Source organism: Staurois parvus, unplaced genomic scaffold, assembly GCF_062004578.1.
Source record: "Staurois parvus isolate SC_StPar_1 unplaced genomic scaffold, SC_StPar_1.0 ptg001302l, whole genome shotgun sequence".
Lineage (NCBI taxonomy): Eukaryota > Metazoa > Chordata > Amphibia > Anura > Ranidae > Staurois > Staurois parvus.
Genome location: NW_028319098.1, coordinates 9,457,479 through 9,484,287, shown reverse-complemented (window position 1 = coordinate 9,484,287; position 26,809 = coordinate 9,457,479). Strand labels below are relative to the sequence as shown.

Sequence of the window (26,809 nt, the reverse complement as noted above, 5' to 3'; positions counted from 1 at the left end):
TTGCCAACACATTAGTCAAACTTCTCTCAGGAGCACTGTGGGTCATACTGCAGCCTCTTGCCATATGATCCTGGGTTGTGGAATCTCCCACTCATGCTCTAATGTTGCATGAGATTGTAGGTGGTTCTGAGAGTTCAGTGCTTGAAGCAGTAAACACATTTGCATTCATAAGGTGAGGCTCCAAGAAATCAGACGAGGAGGAAGCCAACAACTATAGAAACTTAGCTAGCAGGATAGGAAACAGCTAACAGGCCAATTCAAAATTAAACAAGATCAGCTTCAGAGTTGGTCTTTAATTTGTACTCTTCAAAGTAGGAGTATTCTGGGTCACTTTAAATAAAAATGTCCATGCTTCATGGACACAGGCTTCTAAAAGCTCAATATGTACTTTATATAAGGAAAATCACAATACAATCATATGCTATTGGTATTAAACTCCAGAATTGCTCCGTACTATCTCTACTGCTGATGGTAGATGTTGGAGGTGTAAGAGTGAGCTAGGAATATTACAGTATGTATACTTGATCTGCCCACTATGGAATTCTACTAGGGGGCTGTTCATGCCCTTATCCATACTCTTTGTTTCCTGGATCCCCTTTGCTCTTAAAACATACCTTTTTAGGATTTCCTCCTAATACATTTTTAAAATTTCAAAAAAACAGCTCGCACATATACTTACAGCAGTGGGTTGCCTAGTTACTCTTAAATAGAAATGTGTGGAATCCTCCTCTTTTGATGAACTCCACACGAGGATCCGAGACATCAAAAGGATGGAATATCTTACTGCCTCTCTCAATAGCTACTTGGACAAACACAGTTGGATCTGGGAACTATGGTCATTCCTCCTTGACAAACAAGCTTTTCACAATTCCAAACTGTGCTTTCTGTAGGCTGCATAGATGAAGTTGGCTCCAGTTTTGGTTGGGGGCTGCAAAATTTTGGAATTCTACCTTTCTTCTCTTTAGCTGGGTATACACAGTTTTTTTTTTTTTTTTTAACTCTGCATCCATACAAGGTGGGATCTCCCAGGTTGCATTCTGCCAGCAGGGACTCCACCCTGTCAGAATATACAGATCAGCACTGCAGCCAATGGCTGCGACAGCTGATCTAATGCTGGTTTTCCAGCAGGACTGTTTGACAGATACGAGTCTAACAACCTGCTTCTGTTGAACAAACAGGGTTAAACACAGATCGAATATCACCTGGGTTAATATGTGTATATCCAGCTTTTCTTTCCACATCAGTCATTTCTTTACTAAACAGATCCTACTCTCTTCTTTCCTCGTTTCACTTCTTCTGTCTTCTGCATTGCGCATGGGTATTCATGTACAGAGATGTGTATCTAGCTTTTAATTCTTGGATATCCCAGGAGGACATCTCTGTGTTGCTCTTTGAACACTATGATCTGTTGCATCTAACAGACCCTCTCTAATATTGCCTTACGTCTACTTTAATGCTTAATGAAACTGGACAATACTCTATAAATACCTCCGTTATCTAAGGCCAGGTTCAAATTAGTGTGTTGGGAACATGCGCAAAATTGCACTCTTTTGCAATACGCAGAGAAACACACTGCCAGTTAACACTCCCATACAATCTGCAAAAACACACGGTGCATCATGTTTTCGGAAAAGAGTCAGGGACTTCTTTTCCGTATTTCTCAAATGTAGGACAGCCCTTTAAAATGAATGGGCTGCTCTACACATAATGAGTGGAAATGCATCAATGCTTGATCGCACCCGTAGGCTTAAACCAAGAGAGTAAAGTTCAACTCCAGGAAACCTAAACACCACCCCTTGCAGGGGGGCTGCTCCCTCATTGTAAGTTAACTGCTTGTTTATATCTAAGGGATGAGGTAGAGCAGGTTGATCTACATGCTCCTCCACTCCCCCATGCTCTGGTGGTAGACTAATCTTGAGCATGCTCAAATCCACTGCTCCCTGCAATGGTCTTGATGACACCAGAGGTCTTTTGGCTGCCAGAGCATTGGGGAGAAGGAGGGACTGGTCTAGCAGTGCAGAGGAGTCCCACTGCAAAGGAGGATTTTTAGGTTTTCTGGAGATCAGCTGTTACTTGTCTGTTTAATCAAAATTTTGAAATGTCATACATGAATGCTGATACTCTCAAATCTGAGTCTTCCAAATACAATTTGTGAGATTTGATGGTACAACGCACCTACAGAACTATCCATAATGTTGTATTTTACTTCTATGGCAATTATGGTTCTTTTCTAGTACACATACCAGGCTGGTGGAAGCTTGGCGAGAGCTCTCTTGCTACTGCTCTTGCAATATCCGATTCTTGCCGTGCCGCTTGACTTGCTTGGTCAGCTGCATCCCCTTTTGCACGTGCATGTGCTGTCCTGTATAGAGAAAAGAAATGAGATAAAAATCAGTATTTACAAACCACCAGCTTATCTTGCTAACAAGGACAGCTTGCCAGTATCTTTGAGAATGCCTGGGGGTTAAAGTAATATCCCATTATTCTTATTTCACAGTAGCCTGTCAGGTGCCACAGGAAGATATTAACAGCTGACACCAAGAAAACAAAGGGCAGATGACACTGGGGTGTGATTACAAGAACAAACACATCATCAGCATTAACAATGAACAAGTATCAAAGTCCTAAATCTTACAATGACTGCAGAAATGTCATAACACAAAATCAGCCAAAACGTCCTTATCAATAAATTCACTATGTCAGGAATGCGGGTGATTTTGTACTTACATGAGTGAAAACTGCTCAAATATTTTGCCCCACTCTCTTCCATTTTTTAAAAATAACAGCCTTTTCTTTATTTGATGACAAGTTATATCATGCTTTGCCAGTCCCTAAGTAAACCGTACTGGTATAAAAAAAAAAAAAAAGCAACTGTGTGGATGCACATATTGTAAATGTGCAGGGAATACGAATGGAACAACCAGCATGTAAGGGTTGTGTGTTTCCAGAAATCACTGCTGGGTATGGCCACCTAAACACCGTTCAATATTACCAAAAACAAGACCCAAACTGCAGTCTGTGGTCTATGATGCTGGATATTACCATTATGAACTGAAAAAAGGGGTGAACAGCTTAAGCCCCGGTTCACACCGGTGCAACCTGCCATTCAATTTGACTGTTCCAAATCGCATGAAAAATCACATCCTGTTGTCTGCAATGGAACTGTTCAAATTGGTGCGATTCCAACTCTTGGAGTCGCACCGATTTTGAAAATAGTTCCGGCACTATTTTCAGCGATTTCAGGTGTGACTTGCACAGACATTTGTGCATGAAGTTGCACAGATGTCAGGCAAGTCGCACCTGAAATCCCACTGACCCATGGCTATGAAATCACGTTATTTCAAGTAAAGTAGCGAGATTTCAAAGTCGCAATCAGCGTGATCCAGGGCTAACAGGCAAGCATTGCATAACTTGATGCTGTCAATCAAAACAGTAATTAAAAAAATGTGTGTGTGTATAAATATATATATATATATATATATATATATATATATATACACACACACACACATCCATATCCATACGGTATATTTAAATATAGTAATACCAGCATGCAAAAGAGAACTTGGATTAAAATATTGTAATATATGAACATTTTGATTATTGAAATATATATCTAATTTTCATCACAGTGATCATTTAAATCTTTTCTTTAAACATGCGGTACTAATCTCCCTGAAGCAAGAATGTGGTGATAAATAAACTGCTTGGGTGCGTGGCTGGACCATGTTTGTGCCGTTGCAGGTACTGAAATTACAAAGCCAATTTATTCCAAACAGATAAAGTTGAGTAATCTCTGCCAGCACAGAATTTTACAATGACGCAAATTGACATATTGGTTGCTTTCTACATTATAACTATCCTGTGTGAGCTGGAAAACAATCTGGCCTTCTTGGAATCATCTTTGACAGTGAACAGCTGACATCTCAGTTTTTTTGATGTCTAACCTGCTAGCTGACAGTACACAATGAAAAGAGTACACTCTGCCACATGCTCAGCTAGGGAAATTAAAAGGGACAGGCAATCTCATGTACTCTTTCGGATTAGCAAACATAATTTAACCCTGTAGTACATAACTAAAGCTGGCCTTACACATACATTTTTAAAATCTAACAGATTCCTCCATCCATGCTTAACAGTGCGGATGGCTGAATCTCCCACTACAGCTGATATATTTTGACAGCCGGCCTCATCAGCTGTCAAAATACCTAAACAGTGGCTGCAAACAATTTTTGCTCAGCTCCTTCAGTTTCTCAATAGAGAATGATGAAAGGAAGGGTGGCGACAGGGCCGACAACTAATCGTATTTCATCCAGTTCAGCGGGAGACTTCATTAAAGACGCTGCATTCTGTAATTACAGCGAGTATAGAAAAGTATAACATTTTGTTGTTTTCCAGCCTGAAATGAAGATAGACACAGTTTTTGTTTTATCTAGCTGTATTTACTCTGTGCAACATATAACATCAAAGTGAAAGATGTAACCCCAACATGACAGACAACATTTCTAAAAAAACTCAAAAACAGAATCACTGAATTACAAAAAGGATCACCCCTTCCTAAAAAAGACTTGTAAACTCAATCAGGTGTAGCTAATCAGCTTCTCAATGGCACACAAAGCCAATTGACTTTCAATTGTGATCAGCTGTGGTCAGTTTTGATTAGCTCAGCATGAAAAGAGCTTTCCTGGAGCATTTCAGTCCAAGTTGTAAAAATGAAGCAAACAATCAACTATGGGTAGCAAGGTACTGTCAGAAGATCTCCAGGAAAAAGCTGTGATCAGGCACAAGTCAGGAGATGGATACAGAAACAAAATTTCAAAGGCTTTATCAATGCCTAAAAGCACAGCCAAGAATACTATTAAAAAGTGGAAGGTATTTGGTACAACATAGACTCTCCCTGGATTGCTCCAAACTGGATGAAAGAGCCAGGACAGGAGGAAACCAAGAGGCCTACAGCAAGTCTGAAGCAGTGTTAGGAATTTATGACAGAGTGGTCATTGTATGCATGTGACAATAATATCACAAATGTGTCTTCTATGGGAGGGTTGCAGGAAAAAAAGCCACTCCTCAAGAAAGTCCACATGCAGTCACAACAGAGCTTTGCCAAAATGCACGTTGAAGATTCTGAGGCCACATGGAAAAAGGGGTTCTGGTCAGATGAGACTACAATTGAATTATTTGGCCTCAACACTAAACTATATGTCTGGAGGAAATCCAATACAGCTCACCATCCAAAGAACACCATTCCTACAGTAAACTGTGGAGGTGGTAATGTCCTGTTATGGGGTGTTTCTCTTCAGCAAGGACTGGAGCACTTGTCAGGATAGATGGAAAAATGGATGGGGCAAAATACTGTCAATGGGAAGAAGGTTTACCTTCCAACATGACAATGACCCAAAGAACAAAGCAAAAATGACCACAGAGTGGTTGAAGGAGAAAGAGGTGAATGTCCTTGCATGGCCTAGTCAGAGCCCATCGAAAATCTGTGGAATGACTTGAAGACTGCAGTCCACAAATGGTCACCATCAAATGTAACTGAACTTTAGCAGTTCTGCAAAGAAAAGTGGGCAAATATTGCAAAGTCTAGATGTGCAAAGTTAGTAGAGACATATCCCAACAGACTAAAAGCTGTAATTAAAGCACAAGGTGGTTCAACAAAATACTGACACAAGGAGGGTGATCCTTTTTCAACTCAGCAATTCTGTTTTTGAATGTTTTTAATTTTTTTCTGACATATTGGTGTTATATCTTGACTTGGATGTTATAAGTTGCACTGAGTAAACACAGCTGGATAAAACAAAAAATGTGTTTGTGTTCATTTCAGGCTGCAAAGCAACAAAACGTGATTATTTTAAAGGGGGGTGGTTCTTTTCTATACCCACTGTATTTCAGCACTTAAAGTGATTGTAAACCTCAGACATGAAATATGAACAAATCATGTCCCTCTATAGTGTGTACTTGTCTTAACCACTTGCCCTTCAGAGGATTTACCCCCCTTCCTGACCAGGCCATTTTTTGCATTGTGGAGCTGTGCTATTATAACTGACAATTGCGCAGTCATGCAGCGCTGCACCCAAATTAAATTTATGTCCGTTTTCCCCACAAATGCAGCTTTCTTTCGTGGTATTTGATCACCTGTGCGTTTTTTCGTTTTTGCGCTATAAACAAAAAATACATTTTTGAAAAAAAAAAAACTAAAAACAATATTTTTGACTTTTTGGTATAAAACATATCCCGTAAAAAAAATGTTAAAATCTAATTTTGTCAAAATGTATTCTGCTACGTCTTTGCTAAAAAAAAATCCCAATACGTGTAAATTAATTGGTATGTGAAAGTTATAGCGTCTACAAATGGCGGTATATACACTGGAACTTTTTCAGAAACTTTTTATACTAGTAATGGCGGCGATCAGCATCTTATAACGGGACTACGGGACTGTGCCAGGCATTCTGACACTGGGGGGGAACTGACTGCCACTGACATCCCCAGTGACAAATACAGTGCTAATAAAAAGCACTGACTGTACTAATGACACTGGGCAGGAAGGGGTTAACATCTGGGGCAAAGGCTTTATTGTGTAAGCACGCTGATTTGTATTTCTCTGCTATGCAGAGCAATACAAAGCAGCATGCTGGGGCTGACAGGAGAGAGATCTCTATTGTTTACATACAGACCTTTCCTCTGTAACTGTTCCTCGGCGATTTCCATCTGGCAGCGGGAAATCTCTGGCTGGGACCTGGTGATTGAAAGCTGGAGCTGCCAATGGCGGCACGGGTAGGGCAGCGATTTTGTGTAGCCTTGCCACCCTGTAGCAGTACTTCTGCTATAGAGCGGTCAGGAAGTGATTAATTAAGAGCACTAAGTGTCATTTCTGTCTGTTGCCTCATTCCTCTGCTATCAGCAGGAGTCACTTATGAGAAGTTTTCCTGACACCAAGAGAAAAAAGGTGACAGGGTAGGGACCTCCATCAGATTGATAGCCTCAGCTCTGTTCGTGTGAGGTGTATGTCTCTTCCCACCAATCAGCTCTCAGAACTCACCTCAATGATCTCTGCAGAGTGTAATTTCAGCTCTCTACCCCATTTCCTGAAAGCTCAGACACGTTTGTAAATTCTGGACTTTGAACAGATGTAGAGAAGAGAAGACTGCACATAACCAGGTACAACTTATGTAGGAGGATTTGTTTTGTTTCTGTGTATCACCTGAGACCTGTCACTTCACTGGGTATATATAAGGGTTTTCAACCACCAAAAAGGAAGACCCCATTAGCAACAAAGTACTGGCAGACTCATGGTACTTAATATTTATTTTTTAGAGGAGAACTTTAGAATCTCCTGGACTTATGTTTAAGTGCATCTAAGCCTAAAAACAAAAATGTGTTCTACTGCAGCCAGGGATGCTGTTAGAAACCACGGGGCCCCACTACAACTGACAGCCCCCCCAAAAGTATAAAAATAATATTTTCACTAAAATTACACCAAAATCTTTAATAATGGTAGCAAACATAACTTACAAAGTTCCTGCTAAATCTAACCGATAAAACTGTATTGAGTTAATAAATAAAGCTCTGTGTGTAAATGAGGTCTTGGGGCTCATTCATACGGGTGCTGTGCCATGTACAGTGTGAATCAGTGTTTTTTTTAATGTGGCTATTGCTGTGTGCAGGCAGCCTATGTTATGCAATGGAGACAAAGCAGTTGTACGAACACAGCCTCAGGTCCTAATTTGATAGGCGTCTGGGTAAAGGTGTATGGCCTCCAAACACTGACAGGGTAAATTTAGGGCTACTCACCCACTCCTGCATACTTATCAGATTAGGATCTGCGGTTGTGTTCATACAACTGCTGCATCCTCAAAGAGTAACAGACAAATCCAGCTGCACAAACAAACCTCTCATTCACACTGTATAGGCCAGAGAATCTGTGTAAATGAGCCCTTAATTTGTTTTTACAATTTTTTTAAATTATTTTATTTACAATTTTGAAAAATATATTTTTTTCAAATTTTTTAAAAGTGTTATTTTTTAAATTATTTTTTACAACTTTTTTTTTAACAATACTGTTGGAGAGATTTGGTGAGATATTGGGGTTATTAACAAACCCCTGACATCTCACCTTTGAGACAGAGAAAGGAATTGAGGCAGAACTTCACAAGGATTGAGGAGATAGATTCTTCAGTTCCTTTCTCTGCAGCCTCTGAAGATGAATGAACAGGAGACACACAGTAAACAGTTTACTATGCTTCATTTATTAATGAACAGAGTGAGTGATCAGTATCGATCACTCACTTTGTCCATTCAGAAAAGTAAGGTGCCAGTCAGGGGTGGACTGACAACTCATGGGGCCCCTGGGCAATAGGGGGTCATGGGGCCCCTGTGTCCTTGCCCAAACTCAAAAAAGCCTATGAAAAAGGTGCCAGGGGCATCTCATGGGGCCCCCTACTGACCCCGGGCAGTGCCCGAGTTTCCAAATGGTCAGTCCGCCCCTGGTGCCAGTAAATTACATATTTACTGGCCCCTTCCACCGCTCTCCATCCAGACACATCCACCTTTGTACCCACAGCAGCTGGTTGGACAGGAAAGCCAGCAGCACTATGGGAAGGGCCCCAGGCACAAAGGGGTAATGTAGGCAGAACAGGGAGGGGGAATGGTGCAGAGGGGGGCAATTGCAGAACAATGCCCTTTGTCTGTCTCTCCCCTCAGCTGCTAAAAGCCGATGGAAGGGAGAGAAAGTGGCTTTTAGCTGCTGCAGAGAACATCATTCTGTAATTGCCCTGCCCCACTGCACCAATTCCCCTTGCTGTCCTGGCCCCCCTATGTCTTCAGGCCCGCTACAGAAGGACTGGTGGAACCCCCTATCAGCAGCCCTGATTGCAGCTTACCAGTCCTTAGATGTTGTGGCTAAGGACATTTTCAGCAAGTACAGAAAATAGCTGTTGATTTTGCCAAAATGCAGATATCTTTTCAATGTATCTGTGCTTAAAAAAAGCCCAACAACCTATTGTGTAAACTACTAGTCTCATTAAACCACCATGTAATGGAGATGACAGGTCCCAGAAGACTACAGGACTATTCAGAAAGCACCACGCTACTCACGCACCGGGCTGCGGGGAGGACACCGTGGAATTGAGGGACAGGTGAGTGTCTGCTTTTTAAAAGTCAGCAGCTACAGTTTTTGTAGCCGCTTTTATTTTTTACAGTTTCACTGGAACTCCTCTTTAACTACCAAAAGTGTTACACTACACTAAACTTTTCTCACAGAACTTTTTCTTACTATATTATTGTTTTAAAAAGCAAGTACAAAGAGAACATACTGATAAAAACAAGGGAATTCTTGCTTTTTAAAGTGGTTACAAAGGCTTTTTTTTAATAACAAACATGTTATGCTTACCTGCTCTGTGCAGTGGAAATGCATAGAGCGGCATGAACATCCTCTTTTGGAGTCCCCAATGCTCTCAGCTACTCCTCTTCTGTATCTGCCACCATAACAAGCTGCTTGCTATGGGAGCAGACATGTGGGCTGGCTCCAGAGCCAGACTGTGTGCGTCCAAAGATACACACAGCGTGGCTCGGCCCAACCCCGTGCTTACAGAATTTGACTGACAGCAGAAGAAACCAATGGCTCTTGCTGCTGCCTCTCTGTCCTGTAAATGCAAGGAGAGAGCCCTTACAGAAGGGAACAGTGTTGGATCGAGTAAGGACTCAGGTAAGTGTTTAGAGGGGTGAGGGGGTGATACTGCTTTTGGGACATTTCTTAACCTTGTGCAGGGAATGCATGAAGGTAAAAATTGTCTTGGCTTTAGAACCACTTTAATTCTTAATGGTCCATGGGGGTGTGTCCTTTGCCTTCACATATTGTGCTAATAGGTGTCCCTCTTTCCCACCTCAGAAATTTGGGAGGTGTGATACTACAGAGAAATGAATGTGCATATTAAACACAGGAAGTGTGTTATCTGCCGTATTACCAGGTGAAAATAGTTGAAAAAAAAGAAAACAACCACAGCCACCACATCTAATGGAAGGAACACACAGCAGGAAAATTGACTTATCAGTCATCCGACGACCTATCGGCATTCGTTTGTTGGTCGAAATCGTAGCCCACATTAACCAATCGAAAAAAATCGTTTGACGACCAATATGTAGTGTTGATGTCTTCCGTACATGTGGAAGTGATGCAGGGTGCGTGTGACCTTGAAGCCATGCTCTTCCAGGCGTTCAACTCCCTGTCGCCCAGAATGAGCGATTGGACACAAATCCTTGGAATTAATTGGATTAAATTGGATTTATGGATCCTTGAACATTTGGACATAATTGGAATAAATTGGATTTATGGATCCTTGGACATAAACATCCTAGTCATCTTTTGTTTCTGCTCATGCATGATAGCGCCATTTTTCACTGTTTTTCAATCGGATTTTTTAATTCACAATGTCGTTATCGGTTATAACATCCTGCTCATCAACAAAGAGAAAATCGGTCGATCATTTGATCAAAGAAACGTTTCGAACAATGTTCTTATCGTGTATTCCTGGCTTGAGGCTTGGTAAGCTGCAAGACAGGACACTTTTGTTTTTCGGTTTAGCTACACTTTACAGAGACTTTACAACATACCTGCAGATTTTTTTTTTTTTTGGTCTTGTTGACAAATGAGTGCAGAAAAATGGTCTCTAGCTAGTAAAGGAATTATGTATGGCCCACATCCTTGAAAACCGCAGAGTCCACTGTTCTTAATCTCTGACAGGTGGGCAAGGAAATAAGAGGAACTAAGCAGGAAGTACTAAGCAGGAAGCAGCAACTCCATATTTAATGGTCAAACATGGCTGCAACCACACATACAGTACATACATACATACATGATACAACCATTTAAAAGGAAACAAGGTTTTAAATTATGGAGAAGATTATTTACATAAAATCAAATGTAAAGCCCTTTACAAACTGCCTTAACACAACACACCACAATGCATGGTAATAAGTTGGGATAGAGAAGTTCATGTTGTGTTGGGTTAAGTAACACAACACACACAGTGTGGATTCGGCCTTAATGGCTGCAGGAGGGACACAGACCTAGAAACTCAGGCACAGTAATGGGTGGAATGGGCCTTCAATAACAATGTGATGGTATTGATATAGTTATCAGTGCACAATGTCTGTGTAGCTCAAACTCTCACTTACAATGTGCTGGCGTTTTTTTTAACCACTCCCCCATTTTTTGCGATACGGCACTGCATTACTTTAACTGACAATTGCGCGGTCATGCAATGCCGTACATGAATGAAATTTATGTTGTTTTTTTTCACACAAATAGAGCTTTCTATTGGTGGTATTTGATTACCTCTGTGGTTTTTATTTTTTGCATTGTAAATTAAAAAATACTGACAATTTTGAAAAAAAAATATTTTTTTTTACTTTTTTGCTATAAACCATATGCAATGACAAAAAAAAACTAATTTCTTCATAAATTTAGGCCAAAATTAATTCTGCTCCATGTCTTTGCTAAAAAAAATATGTGTAAATTAATTGGTTTACGTGGACATTATAGCATCTACAAATGGCAGTGTATATACTGGAATTTTAATTTTTTTTTGTAATAGTAATGATGGCGCACAGCGGCTTATAGCGGGACTGTGGTGGGCATTCTGACACTGGGTGGGGACTAACTGCCACTGACATGCCCAGTGACACTAATACAGTGATCAGTGCTAATAATAAGTACTGACACTGTACTAATGACATTGGGCAGGAAGGGGTCAACATCTGGGGCGATCAAAGGATTAACTGTGTGCTGTGTGTGTTTTACATTTTGTAGTGTGAGTTTTATTACAGAGACATGCTGCTTTGTATTTCTCTGCTGTGCAGAGAACCCCCCCACCTGGAAATGCAAATCACGTATATATACATGATTTTGCGCAGCCCTGCCACCCTGTAGCAGTACTTCTACCATAGGGCGGAGGGCAAGAGGTTAAAGTGTCACTGTCATGAGAAAAGTATGGGCTGCCACTGTTGTTCTCCTGGCTGTGGCTTAGGTTCATAGACTAGGAACAAGCATGCTGTAAGGCCCCTTGCACACGGGTGTCAAAATTTACTGATGTGTGTTAAGACCTGAGTAATGTTGATTATAGGAAAGTAAAGGTGTGTAAGCATATACATGAGTATAGTTGAGTAAAATTCTTCTTCATTGCCAGTATTGTGGCCACTTGGACATGGGGGTCACAAGTTCCTGAGTAAACATCAGTAAATTATGACGCTCAAGTGCAAGCGGCATAAGGGGGTAAGTAAATTACTGCACTCAAATGCAACATTTTCTATTTTTGTTTTAATGCTCTATACTCAACTCTGTATTACTGATTTTTACTCATCAGTGTGCACTGTCCCATAGGCAATAAAGTATCTCATTTCAGATCAGTATAAAAACTCAGCATTTTTTACTCCCATGTACAACAGGCCTAAATGATTTTCAGAATTCTGTGTCATAATTCCTTATCATTGTACTTGTTCAGGGTCAGTTACTCAGACAGAATTAAAGCCAAAGCATTTTCATGACATCCAGGATACTAGCATTCTCAAAATAGGGTTTCCTTTAAAGTGGTATTAAACCCATTTTTTATTAATTTGCTGATAGGCAAGGTCTTTAGACCCTATCGGTCTCTCCTGTCATAATTTTTGTCCCTTGCCCCTGCCTGTAATGTATAGATCAGCATACATTTACGGCACCTGCTGTGTTGATATGACATCCATCACGCCCTGGCCATTCAAGTGGCTAAATAGCCAGAACCTGGAAGGAAGACTGGGTGAAGGTGTAAGAGCCTGGAACCCATGGGACTGGTGACAGCACAGCACTGAAGGGCAAAATATGACAGCTTAGTCTTTCATAAGGAGCTAATATGTATTTAGTGCATACTATCACATTATGGCATAATCCACCTGAGGGCCAATATAGTTAACGTGATACTAAAGCCTTGTTTTTTTTTTTTAATAACAAATACAGTCAGGTCCATAAATATTGGGACATCGACACAATTCTAACATTTTTGGCTCTATACACCATCACAATGGATTTGAAATGAAACGAACAAGATGTGCTTTAACTGCAGACTGTCAGCTTTAATTTGAGGGTATTTACATCCAAATCAGGTGAACGGTGTAGGAATTACAACAGTTTGCATATATGCCTCCCACTTATTAAGGGACTAAAAGTAATGGGACAATTGGCTTCTCAGCTGTTCCATGGCCAGGTGTGTTATTCCCTCATTATCCCAATTACAATGGGCAGATAAAAGGTCCAGAGTTAATTTCAAGTGTGCTATTTGCATTTGGAATCTGTTGCTGTCAACTCTCAAGATGAGATCCAAAGAGCTGTCACTATCAGTGAAGCAAGCTATCATTAGGCTGAAAAAACAAAACAAACCCATCAGAGAGATAGCAAAAACATTAGGCATGGCCAAAACAACTGTTTGGAACATTCTTAAAAAGAACGAACACAACGGTGAGCTCAGCAACACCAAAAGACCCGAAAGACCACGGAGAACAACTGTGGTGGATGACTGAAGAATTCTTTCCCTGGTGAAGAAAAACACCCTTCACAACAGTTGGCCAGATCAAGAACACTCTCCAGGAGGTAGGTGTATGTGTGTCAAAGTCAACAATCAAGAGAAGACTTCACCAGAGTGAATACAGAGGGTTCACCACAAGATGTAAACCATTGGTGAGCCTCAAAAACAGGAAGGCCAGATTAGAGTTTGCCAAACGACATCTAAAAAAGCCTTCACAGTTCTGGAACAACATCCTATGGACAGATGAGACCAAGATCAACTTGTACCAGAGTGATGGGAAGAGAAGAGTATGGAGAAGGAAAGGAACTGCTCATGATCCTAAGCATACCACCTCATCAGTGAAGCATGGTGGTGGTAGTGTCATGGCGTGGGCATGTATGGCTGCCAATGGAACTGGTTCTCTTGTATTTATTGATGATGTGACTGCTGACAAAAGCAGCAGGATGAATTCTGAAGTGTTTCGGGCAATATTATCTGCTCATATTCAGCCAAATGCTTCACAACTCATTGGACGCTGCTTCTCAGTGCAGATGGACAATGACCCAAAGCATACTGCAAAAGCAACCAAAGAGTTTTTTAAGGGAAAGAAGTGGAATGTTATGCAATGGCTAAGTCAATCACCTGACCTGAATCCGATTGAGCATGCATTTCACTTGCTGAAGACAAAACTGAAGGGAAAATGCCCCAAGAACAAGCAGGAACTGAAGACAGTTGCAGGAGAGGCCTGGCAGAGCATCACCAGGGATGAAACCCAGCATGTGGTGATGTCTATGCGTTCCAGACTTCAGGCTGTAATTGACTGCAAAGGATTTGCAACCAAGTATTAAAAAGTGAAAGTTTGATTTATGATTAATATTCTGTCCCATTACTTTTGGTCCCTTAATAAGTGGGAGGCACATATGCAAACTGTTGCAATTCCTACACCGTTCACCTGATTTTTATGTAAATACACTCAAATTAAAGCTGACAGTCTGCAGTTAAAGCGCATCTTGTTCATTTCATTTCAAATCCATTGTGGTGGTGTATAGAGCCAAAAATGTTAGAATTGTGTCGATGTCCCAATATTTATGGACCTGACTGTATGTCATACCTACCTGCTCTTTGGTTTTGCACAGAGCAGCTTGAATCCTCTTCTCGGGTCCCCAGCCAGTGCTCCTGGCCCCTCCCTCCTGTCAGGTGCCCCTATAGCAAGCAGCTTGCTATGTGGGCACACGAGCAGGCGTGCTCTCGAACTGCGGCTCTGTGTGTCCATTCACACACAGAGCAGCGGCTCGGCCCTGTCCCCCCTCTCCCGATTAGCTCACTGGCTGTGACTGACAGCCAATCAGGAGTGAAAGTTCCCATAGAACCGAGGCTCTAGTGGACATCGCTGGATCAAGATTGGGCTCAGGTAAGTGTTGGGGGGGGCTGCTACACACAGAAAACTTGGGCCTTCAGAACTACGTTAAATAAATAAAAAAAAATACTAATGCTTTAAGGGCTCATGTAGCTGCTAAACTCACATTTAGGAGCTGTTCAGCATTTTTTTCAGCAGCCCCTGAACTCACCCTAATGTTTTCCTATGTGTCCATGATGTACACATCTGCGTTTACAGTCGTTTACAGGCATTTGAGTTTACAGTCATTTTTTTTAACGCAACAAACTTGCGTTCAGACATTGATTTTATCAGCGTTTCAAAACGCAAACTGCTTGTAACCGTGGTTAAATGCATCTAAACGTGGCAATTCGCGTTTTTAATCGTTTGCGTATGAAATTTTTTCTTAACTCTTTCAGTTCCCAATGCTGTCCAGAGCCTTTTTTCATCATGGAAAATGCATGCAAAGAGTTTTCAAGGTGCTCAGATGGACAAAACACTTAACACAGGATGTTCCTACCAAGCTAGTCAGACATTGTAATGACCAATTCACACCTCAAACCTCTGTCACCCTTGGAAACAAACGATATGTTAATGCACATTCACACCTCAAATTCCTCATGAAGATCCCCTGCCAAGTGACCTTACTGACTCACTCCACCAGACACCTTCCCACCCTTGGAAACAAAAGAAATGTTAATGAGCAACTCACACCTAAGCTAATCTCAACACATACTGCTGTCTCTACTTCTAATGTGTTTATTTCTCTGAATCAGTCTGAAATAGTTAATAATGTACCGCTTTTCAGTGCATTCTGGGCATTTGGGAGGGTCTCCTGTGCTTATCTTTAAAAATACGCTTCTAAATTCAAACACGCATAAATGCACCTAAATGCATTATGCAAACGCGGCTAAACAGACGTTTTTTAACCTATGTTTTCCAGCAGTCAGTTTCCATCGTTCAGAAACGCACCGTGTACATGGGGCCAAAGACACAGATTTTTGTTATTTGTAAGGTAACCAATTATGTAAGGACAAGCTTAGTTTTAATTTACCAACACTTTATATAACAGAAATATCAGTACGTAATAAAATGGGGACAATGTGAAACACATACCTACTGACATTGCTGCAATACTTATGCACATAGCCTGCGGCTACAACTTGTCCAGTTAAAAATAGTATGGAATGAAATGCTTACAACAAATGGCAATGAGTAGGACATGTAGCAAGAAGGACAGAGAACAGATGGCCAGGAAGAGTGATGCAGTGGTTGTGAGAGGCTGAGAAGAACTACGGATACAGCCAAAATCTAATCAGCAGGCTCAAGAGGGAAATAGGTCTGTTCGATCTCTGACAGCATAACATGAGACCTAACAAATTAAGGAGTAGAAGGAACAGGGACAGCGGCTGGAAATGCTGGATTATAGAGGCAGGAAGGACTAGATGACACGAAGAATACTACAGAATGGAAAGCCAGCCACGTGTTACAAGCTTTTTCTTACAATCCAATTTTCTTGCATTTTTGAGGCATTGTTTTCTATAAGGTCACCATGCACATCACTAAAATGGTACAAACCACTGGTAACTGTACTGCTGATGATCGTACAATTGTCATTAGGGTTAGTGTGCACAAATGTGTGTTTTACTTCTGACTTGGCTTCTAAAAAAATATTTTGAAAGAAGATAATTTGAATTCTGTATTGCAATGTTCAAAGCAGTGTCATATGTCAATGTAAATACATCTCAAACACATCCTTTACTGCCTGAAACTGATCCCAAGGGATAGACATTTTCACTAAAAGCATCTGGAATCATGCAATATTTGTCTTGCTCTGAAAACATAGGTAAACTTAAAGAAGAGCTCCAGTCTCTTGATGAAAAATTAAGTCAGCAGGTAGAAAACCTGTTGTTGTCTTCTCCCAGTCTTATGGGACCTGTTACATGTCCCAGAAGACTGCAGGAAGAGGGAGGAGAACTGCTTAAAATTGCCTGGGCAGTTGGAGGCACGTACCTGTCAAAATCAGGTATCTGCTCCCTGCTGCTACCCAAAAGTGCCATTTCTCTACCAGTAGCGAGGGAGGAGGCCTTAAAACGGAACTTTCCTTTTTGGGTAGAGCTCCGCTTCAGGCTGGTGGTAGATGGACACCCATAGGGCTGATAGGAAAAAAAACTCACACAAATGAGGTGGATGATGGAGGAATACTCCCAACTGTGCTACCGTATTCTGAGCAACCGTTCTGCTGTCAGCATACACTGATCAGCGGCTGCAGCCAGCTGATCAAGAAAAGTACTCCAGCAGACCCGATCAACTTCTGCTGATCGGGCTGAATTTCTATTGTACTAACCCCATTTGTAATTACAACCTTCACAACACCATGCCTGTAAATTCAACCTTAGCACTAACCCTCCCTGTAACTCCAACCCTCACACTCACCCTGTCTACAATTTCAACTACATTAACCCTACCTGTCCCCGAAGCAAGCCCTTACACCGACCCTGCCTGTAATCCAAACCCTACAATAAGGCTGGGTTCACACTGCTGCACTACAGTAACACACATTTGTGTGAAATAATCATTCTTAATTGCACCCAATGCACCATGCCAACATTGTTATGTTATTTAAACTAATATTGTTAGCAGTCAATAAGAAGTTACCCAAACTATGCTTTGAGGAATATTGCCTGCCAATATTCAGTAACAGCCTGTCAACAGCTCTTTCCCATCATACCCAACAACTCTATACACAGCCATTCATTCTGCTTGGTGAGTCTACAGCACTGAATGGAACATAGGAAAGCAAAACCGTATTTTCTCTCCTTGCACCCTGGGTTGTGCACTTCTCATCACACCCACATTGATTCCTTGGGGAAGGCTCGTATTTGCTCACTGTACATCCTGTTAGCTGTAGTCCATGGCCATGGCTCTGCTTTGAGCTGATGGCTGCTTCCCGTAAACCCATGTGTAAGCTTGTTTTTTCACAGAGGAAGGTGTGGTGGGGTGGGAGGAGAGGTGGGGAGCCTCAGTACGCAGGTAAGCAGAGGGACCCTAAGGATTTAGCTTTAAGTTATTTATATTTGAATTTAATAGTACTGAATTGGAAGACTAAAAAATGGTTTAGATGCAACTCTCCAACAAGTGTTTCCCTTCTTAGGCTCTTTTAAGCTTGCCACCACTGAACTGGACAGTAACAGATTATGTTACCTTACAAACTAAATATATGTTCACCAAGATCACCAAAACACACACCATGGAATCATCCCACTGGCACAGAACATTATGCAGATCACAGCAACAGTGGCTTACCATTTTGTATTGCCATATATAAAATACATAAATAAATTAAATGTCTGGCAGGCAAAGCACCACCCAAGAGTCTGTATCCACTGCTCTCCTAACAATGGCAGTTCAGAACCATAGGGAGGCTGCTTCCCTGCTCCGGTCATATGACACAGTGGAATGGAGGACTTCCCCTCACTCTGAACTGCAGCTGCATTTCACCTGGTTTAACGTACATGTGACCCCTTTATGAAAAACAAACCATTCACTTTAAAATGGAAAAGGCAAAACATTTGTGTATAGTTAAAACAAACATTATAAATAAGAGCTAGGGGAGGAGAAACAGCAGCACACTGATCTTTCCGGTGAACAGTTGCATGTGGGGGGGGGGGGGGGTTGTAAGGACAAATCTTATTATTGGAGGAGAGCATGCTGAGTTCCCAGCATAGCTAGAGAACTGACCACAGTATGTGTGTTTGCCTTTTAATTGTGGTCAGTTTTTAATAGGAAAGCAGATGGACTAGTAGAATCACCAGGGATTCCAAAGGAAGCAATACAAAGCGAACAGGATACTCTTTCATACAAGTACATGGTAGAGCAGGCACATATCAGGAATATGAAATGTTGAGTTATTGTTGAGTTATCTGGGGAATTGGGGTGGGGGAGGTTCAGTCTGTACTGAGTGTTTTGTGCTGACAAAGCATAGGAGAAGCTGTATCAGGAAGAGGGGGTAATTATTTTTTGTATGCTATAAAATGGCCAATGCATTAAACGCTTTTGATGCTTCTACTCTCTGCGTTAGGCACTCCTGGCCCCTTCACTCTCTGCATGATGCATTCCTGAGCCCTACACTACACACACTGTTTTACATTTCATTTGCATTATGTACATAGGACTGTATATGACATACTTCTGACCACTGCACTCTAGGTACAGCACTCCTGAAGCTCCTCTTTAATGTAGGGTGTGTGCAGAAAACCATATATAATGGAACAGTTTCATTTTTAAATGACTGTACTGAGGTTTTTATGTGCCAGATAATAAATATGCAATCCTTCTAGGCATATATGCAGATTGTATAGATATTTATATTAGAATTATAAGAAATATCATTCATTAGAATTCAAATTTGTTGATGGTGAAAATATTCTGGTCTATGAAAAATTCCTCTATTAAACATCTTTTGCTGATGAAAATTGCCAGAAAAACCAATCTGTCATGCTGCAAATTACTGGCATGTTCATCAGATGAATGATCTTTTTCATGTCTATTTTTATTTACTTAATTATTGTACATAGTACACATGTGCTTTTACTGTATCCAGGCACTTTAGTTTAATATTATCTGGCTGCATTGTATGTGTATTTTATGAACAAATGATCGTTTTGGTAGGCAGGACCATTCCACTATTCTGGGGAGCACCATCCCTTGTTTGATTTGATCACTGTATTCAACTGTATTCAATACCAGTATATCGTTTAGGGGTTGTTATCCTTTGTGGTATGCTATGCATGATATTTTACCATCACAGTCCATCCCGGATTTCTACTTCAAATGATTATTTCAAGGCCAAAGTATGTTGTGTAATATTTCATACTGATAATGTTATGGTGCTTTTTTAAGAATTTTAGAGGTTGGGGGGGGGGGGGGGGGGGGCAACCTTTTGACTTTCCTGGACCACAATGGAAGAAGAGGAATTGTCTTGGCCACACATAAAATACACTAATAAGAATAGCTGATGAGAAGAAAAAAATCAGGAAGATCACAAGTTAACAATCACTGATGTACAGTTGTGCTCAAAAGTTTGCATACCCTGGCAGAAATCGTGTCATGTTAGCACTGATATTAAAACTATGACTAATCGTGCCAAAAAACTGTCTTTTATTTAAGGATAGTGATCATATGAAGCCATTTATAATCACACATTTGTTTGGCTCTCTTTTAAATCATAATAACAGAAATCAGCCATATAGCCCTGATCAAAAGTATACATACCCTGGAATGTTTGGCCTTGGTACAGACACACAAGGTGACACACAAGGGTTAAAATGGCAAATAAAGGTTAATTTCTCACATCTGTGGCTGTTTAAATTGCAATTAGTGTGTGTATAAATAGTAAATGAGTTTGTTAGCTCACATGTAAATACACTGAGCAGGCTAGATAACGAGCCATGGGGAGCAGAAAAGAACTGTCAAAAGAACTGTGTAAACAGTAATGGAATTTTATAAAGATGGAAAAGGATATAAAAAGATATCCAAAGCCTTGAATATGCCAGTCAGTACTGTTCAATCACTTGTTAAAAAGTGGAAAATTTAGGCATCTCCTGATACCAAGCCAAGGTCAGGTAGGCCAAGGGCCAAGAAAGATTGCAGCCACAACTGCCAGTAGAATGTTTCCCTGTATTAAGGTAAAAACGTTATGGCTTCCTGTGCTCCCCCTTCCCTGTGTGAAGGGGAACAGAGGGTAAAAGAGATCCAGTGCTGTGCATGGCTGCATCTCTTCTCCCCTCTCCCCCTCTTCACCCAGGACGTAAGCAGCAGCCGGAGCCATTGGCTTCTAATGCTGTCAATCAATCGCAGTGAGGAAGGAGCAGGGGGCGGGGTTAAGCCCTGCTGTATGTGTGTCTATGGAGTGTGTCTATGCAGCTCCATAGACACACACAGCTCAGGACTGAGCACGCACTGTGTGCTCCCATAGCGGCAACCCCAGAAGACGAGGTTCAGGGCTGCTCTGTGCAATACCATTGCACAGACCAGGTGAGTATAACAAGTGTATTATTTTTTTTGAATTACCTTTAGTAACATGTTAACTCTTCCAATTTACATTGACCATTTTTCATAACGGTTTTTTAGCTGAATTATTGTACATCATTCATGTGCTTTTACTGAATTTGGAGGCATCATTTGAAATGATGTGGCTACAAATGATCTTGGTGGTAGGTAGGACTGTTTCACTGGTCTGAAGAGCACTGTCTTTTTATATTCTCATTAGAGTTGGAGCTGTGACACATTTATTGTCTGCTATCCCAACTGTTCAACAGAAATCTGTCAGGAGGCATCTCATCCCCACCCACAGTCAGATTTGATTACCAGTGTCAAATATCTGTAACAGAGCCACTAATAAATTCTATGAATATTAGTTCTAGTAAGAGATGGTCAGGTTTTTGGCATGCTATAAACACTGAGTAATGAGGTATGTTCCTTGTGTAAGCTGAACATACCTTAGAGCCAAAGTTCAACAACACAGATTGAAGCATGTAGTGGATGACACTTGGGTTTTGGCTCCATGTCCCGCCAACCCACTACCTGGACCTTGAATTACCAAATGGTATGCTCTCTCATAGGACTAAAATCTTTGCATTCTACCTTTGCCCAATTGCTATTCTCATTATGAAGTGCATCTAGCTCTTCCTGTTGATTTTTTCACATACTTTACATTATGAAGAATACACAAAAGATGCTGCAAGGGCTTGTGGGTGCTGAGATTTATCTCCAGCGCACCTACAAATATTAGATGTTGGCTGATTAGGAGTACTGGCTTTTATGAAAAACTGAAATCCATTTTATCGATGGATTAATCCTTGTATCTAAACCGGCACTAAAGCGTAAATGTGTAGGCACAGATTAGAATTAAAAAGCAGTGCTGGCATACTAAGTATAACATGTGTAGTCATCACCCCACCAATTCCAGGCATCAATATGGGCAGGTAGGTCCTTAAAGTGTATTTCCATTTTTGTAGATGTTAAATTTGGGAAACCTCCATTATATGTTTATTTGTCCCTATTCACAAAAAAAAGGAAAAAAAAAAAAAAGTTTCAGAGGTGGTGTCATTGCGGGCTTCAAGCATTTCTCACCTAACTCAGCATGATCTATCTCAATAGAAAGGCTGTAGAATGGCTGAGTCAAATATAGTAAAAATGGAAGATAAATCTGCCTCCAGACAGGGTTAATTATTGTAAAACACAGATTCCAAGCCACTGTCAAAGCAAAAAACAATGAAGTAGAATTTTTCCTTTCTGCCAGAAAATAGCAGCTAAAAAGTTAAGCTACAATTTTGTAATATTTTTTCTTCACGTTTTGCAATGTGAATGTGGGCATGTATCAAATATAAATTTGGTATTATCCCAATTTGGCTGCAAAAAGGGAGATACCCTTTAAACACAAATTACTTGGTGTTGTATCCTTTGGAAAGAGTAGAGGGCACACTGCATCAGGCATCAGCAAATAAAACAAAACAGACCAATCTAAGATATTTCTCTGCTCATAACAAGCGTCAGCTGCTGATCTCTACTGATGACCCATAGAATTTAGATTGTCTCCTAAACCAGCTGACAACGGTTGGATTAGAAGATGGTCATCTAACTACTTGAACTTAACTGCTTTCCGTTCACCCATAGTACATTTACGTGGGTGGAACAGCCAGGCTACATGACGTACCCATATGCACTAGCGTGTCCTCTGGGGACCACAGCATATCATGGTGCTCGGTACCTGGCCGCTATGAGTGGCTGGTGTATTATGTGATTGCTATGATTGGTCACAGCGATCACATGATTAAAATGTAAACAAGACAGGGCCACATATGATGACACTGTACTGCACTGGTGACAGAATGTAAAAATAAGTGTGGAAAAAAATTATTTAATTTCTTAATTTACCAAAAAATTGCGACAAAAAATTCAACAAAACTTGCCATGCCTCTTACTAAAAACCATGGACTATCTATTTTCCAAAAAACGGTAATTTGGGGGGTATACTGTCCTGGTATTTTGGGCCTCAAGAAAAGAGACTGGCTGTCAGTACATCAGGATTGATCAATTTTCTAATATATACCCTAAAGTTTGTAGACACTATAACTTGCACACAGACTAAATAATATACACTGATTTGGGTTATATTTACCAAAGAAATGTAGCAGACTACATTTTGGCCTAAATGTTTTGAAGAAAGATTATTTTATAGTAATAACAGAAATTAAGAAAAACATGTTTAAATATTTTGTTCAGCATTTTTTATTAAAATAGCAAAAAATAAAAAAACCCAATGGTGACTAAATACCACCAAAAGAAAGCTCTATTTGTGTGAATAAAATGATATAAATTCCATTTGGGTACAGTGCTGCATGACCAAGCAATTGTAAGTTAAATTAGCGCAGTGCTGAATAGCAAAAAATGCCCTGGTCATGAAGGGGGTAAAACCTTCTGAATTTCAAGGGGTAAAGTGATTCTAGCGACTAATTTTTTAAAAAATAACAATCATGTAATAATTACCTGCTCTGTGCAATGGTTTTTCAAAGAGCAGCCCCAATCCTCCTCTTCTCAGGTCCTCCGCCACCACTCCTGGTCCCTACCCCTGCAAAAACAGCAGGGAGCGTGATATGGCTCCCGCTGCTGTGTCTGAGCCTATGAGGAGAGAGAGACCCACTGCTCTTCACTGGATAGAGATCGGGCTCAGGTGAGTATTTAGGAGAGTTGGGGGGTAGCTGCTTGTAGAAGGTTTTTTCCTTAAAAAAGTAGTAGTAAAGTAGTAGTAAAGTATTTTTTTTCATGTTTTACCTACAGGTAAGCGTTTAATATGGCTTATCTGTAGGTACTGTACATATCTGCAAAACGTGCTTCATTTAGGAGATAGTTACATCAGCAGCGTCAGTGATGTCACCAGCGCATGTGCATTGTGCTCTCAGTGGACGAAGTGCCATCCATTGAGAGAGCCGTGCAACACCCTGAGACTCCAATGCACATGAGTGGGAGTGACGTCACCACAGCTTGGCCAGTCAAGCAACCACAGCCTGGGAACGCGGAAGGAAGACCAGGTGAAGATGGAAGCCTTGGTGAGCCATGACAGCACTCCACTGGAGGGCTTCATTTTCGGGTGTGTCTTTCATAATGTGCTAGTATGTGATGTATACTAGCACATTATGCTCAACTTGCAGGGAGAAGATTTTTTTGTGGTTTACCACAGCTTTAAGGTAAAAAACCTTCAGTCTTTAGAACGATTTTAACGTTTAATGCAAGCTCCAACTTCAACTTATCATATGACCTATCCCCCTAACACTAAAGGCTAGCCACACAAATTAAGATGACCCCATCCATATTAAACAGAATAGATCAAGGAATCTTCCTTGCCATCTACTGTATTCCAACGGCTGCTGCTTCCACATGTCAGAAAGCCTGAACAGTGATTACAACTTATTGGTCGCATTCACTGTTTAGGAAGAATATTTTGCCCAGCTTTTACAATTTTCAGATCAAAGTTTGTTTAGCCAGGTAGTGCTGATGGGGCCACCCACAAATCTAATTTTGGCAGACATAGAAGGAGGAGAAGTTCGGTTGATTTCCATCTTCCAATCACGTGAAAACAAAAATGCTGTGTTTTTTATTTTCCTTGCACTTGATTGGGTATTCTTTACAAAGCAATGCTTTACCACATTCACTAATCTCTGGGGAAAATGAGTGCAACTGCACTTGCAAAGTGCACAATCTATTTGCCTTTAGTAAATCAACTCTATAAAGTACAGGGGTTGAACAAAATTATGGAAACACCAGGTAAAAGAACAAAATTGTTACATAATATAGTGTTGGACTGCCTTTGGCATCCAAGATGACCTGAATGCTCTTGAGAATTGACATAACAAATTCGAACCTTGTTTTCCAAAATTGACCATAGTGGCTCTATGATATTGAGGTCCAGCGACTGCAGCTCCCAGTGAAGGTACGAGACTTCATCTACATGCTTGTCAACCCCCGTTTTGACACCAGCTGTGTGAATCGGAGCATTATTGTCTTGGTAAATGGTGCTGTCTTTGGGAAACAATACCTGGGGTGCATATGGTCGGCCAAAATTTATACATAGCCACTGAAAGTGACACTACCTTTCAAGGTGATGTTGGAGCCTGAAGATTACCAAGATATGACTACCCAAACCATGATTGCACCGCATCCATGCTTTACCTTTGACAGTCCTGGTCATGGGCCTGGGATGGTGTTCACCACACATAAACACGTCCGGTGGTTGGGAGGAGTGTGAAGCTTGATTCATCGGGCCATATTACAGTCTTCCATTGATTGATAGTCCACACTTCAAGGGTGTTGCACCACTCTCCCTTCTGAGCATAAATATTGGTCACTAGTGGTTTGGCAATTGCAGCTAACCCATGAATGTTTTGCTTATGGAGTTTCCTCCCCACACTTTTTTTTGGAAACGGGTTTTGGAAGACTGAGCTTGAGCTCTGCAATAATTTTTGCAGCAGTTCTTCCTGCGCAATGTTGTTTTTTTTTTTTTTTTAGTCAGTTGACCATATCGACCACACCTATGTTTATCAGACGATGTTTTCCTGGAAATTACATATGCCATCATATCCTTTGATACTGTACCTTGCGACACGTCACATAATTTGGCAAATTCATTCTCAGAGGCACCAGCTGAGCAGGTAACAACAACCTGCCCTCTTTGAAGCTCAGTAAGCTCTGACACGACTCTATATTACTAGCAGCGCACGCAGTGAATGGCAAAAGTGAGGCTTCCCACCTGTTAGCTAGGTGTCAGGGATGCGGGTGTGACCAGAAGTGTTTGGACTGACACAGGGAAACGTAGGCTTCAAATATAGTAAATAATATAATTTATTGAGACTAACAATACAAATATAAACGCAGTGCACCAAACCCCAAGCTAACACAAATACATACAACAAGGTGAAACAAACCCAAACCTAAACTGATATAGATACACAGGTACATACACATATAGAGCACAACGTAGTCAGGCAGGCCGGGTCGATAACTATCGGGCAGGTAGGTACAGGAGGAGCAGGCGGAGAGAATGGTCAGGGTCACAAGCCAGGGATCAAACAGGAGAAGTCAGCAGAGGTCAGGATCAGGCAGGGTCGACAACAAGTCAGGCAGAAACAGGAACAGGAATGCAGGTTACAAGATACAGGGGCCCATGGAAAAACACACACCAAGGCCCTGACTGTGAGTCTGGCCATTCCTTAAATACAACCCCTGCAATCAGCTTCAGGTGTTTTGGCTGACTGCAGGGGTGAGTCTCTGATTGCTGAGAGCACCCGCTGGCCAGCCCTGGTACTGCAGCCCACAAGGCTGACACTAGTTGTCTCATCACACAGCAAAAGAATGTTACATCACTTAAGCTTTCAACGCGAAACATGTTGTCACTTTCACACCTACAAATCATGTAATGTTCCATTTTTTTTGTGCAACCCCTGTAGGTGTTGTCTCAATTTGGCTGGAAAAGTAGAAATACACTTTAATGTTAAGTGTAGAAGGAGAAATCTGCGATGCCAGATGGGTAATTTAAATCAATGGATGGAAATTTTACTTGATCCCAAACAGGGTTACAACAATACATCTAATGAAAACAGCAGGAAAAACAGAAAGGTAAGTACTCAACTGAAGGTTCTACTCTACACACCTAATCAGTACATGATACAGGCTTATAAACCCTCACCAGTGATTACATGGTAAATGTTCCTTTTACAGTTGTAGCTTCTCCTTCCTATGCACTGGTGTGACTGAATTTAGACATATTCCCCAATGCTTCACATAGACAGAAGCCGACATAACAAATAATGATCTTGATTACACATTATTCTGTTATTTTCTGTGTATA

General features: G+C 41.0%; 1 protein-coding gene across 1 annotated transcript in view; it reads right to left on the bottom strand.

Annotated features, from left to right (window-relative positions):
• The window catches only part of JPH1 (junctophilin 1), a 160,872-nt gene that overhangs the window by 37,628 nt on the left and 96,435 nt on the right, over nucleotides 1–26,809 (bottom strand). The window contains exon 3 of the mRNA XM_089661025.1: nucleotides 2,244–2,362. Coding sequence (XP_089517151.1) covers nucleotides 2,244–2,362 — 119 coding nt within the window. The remainder of the gene's footprint in view (nucleotides 1–2,243; nucleotides 2,363–26,809) is intronic.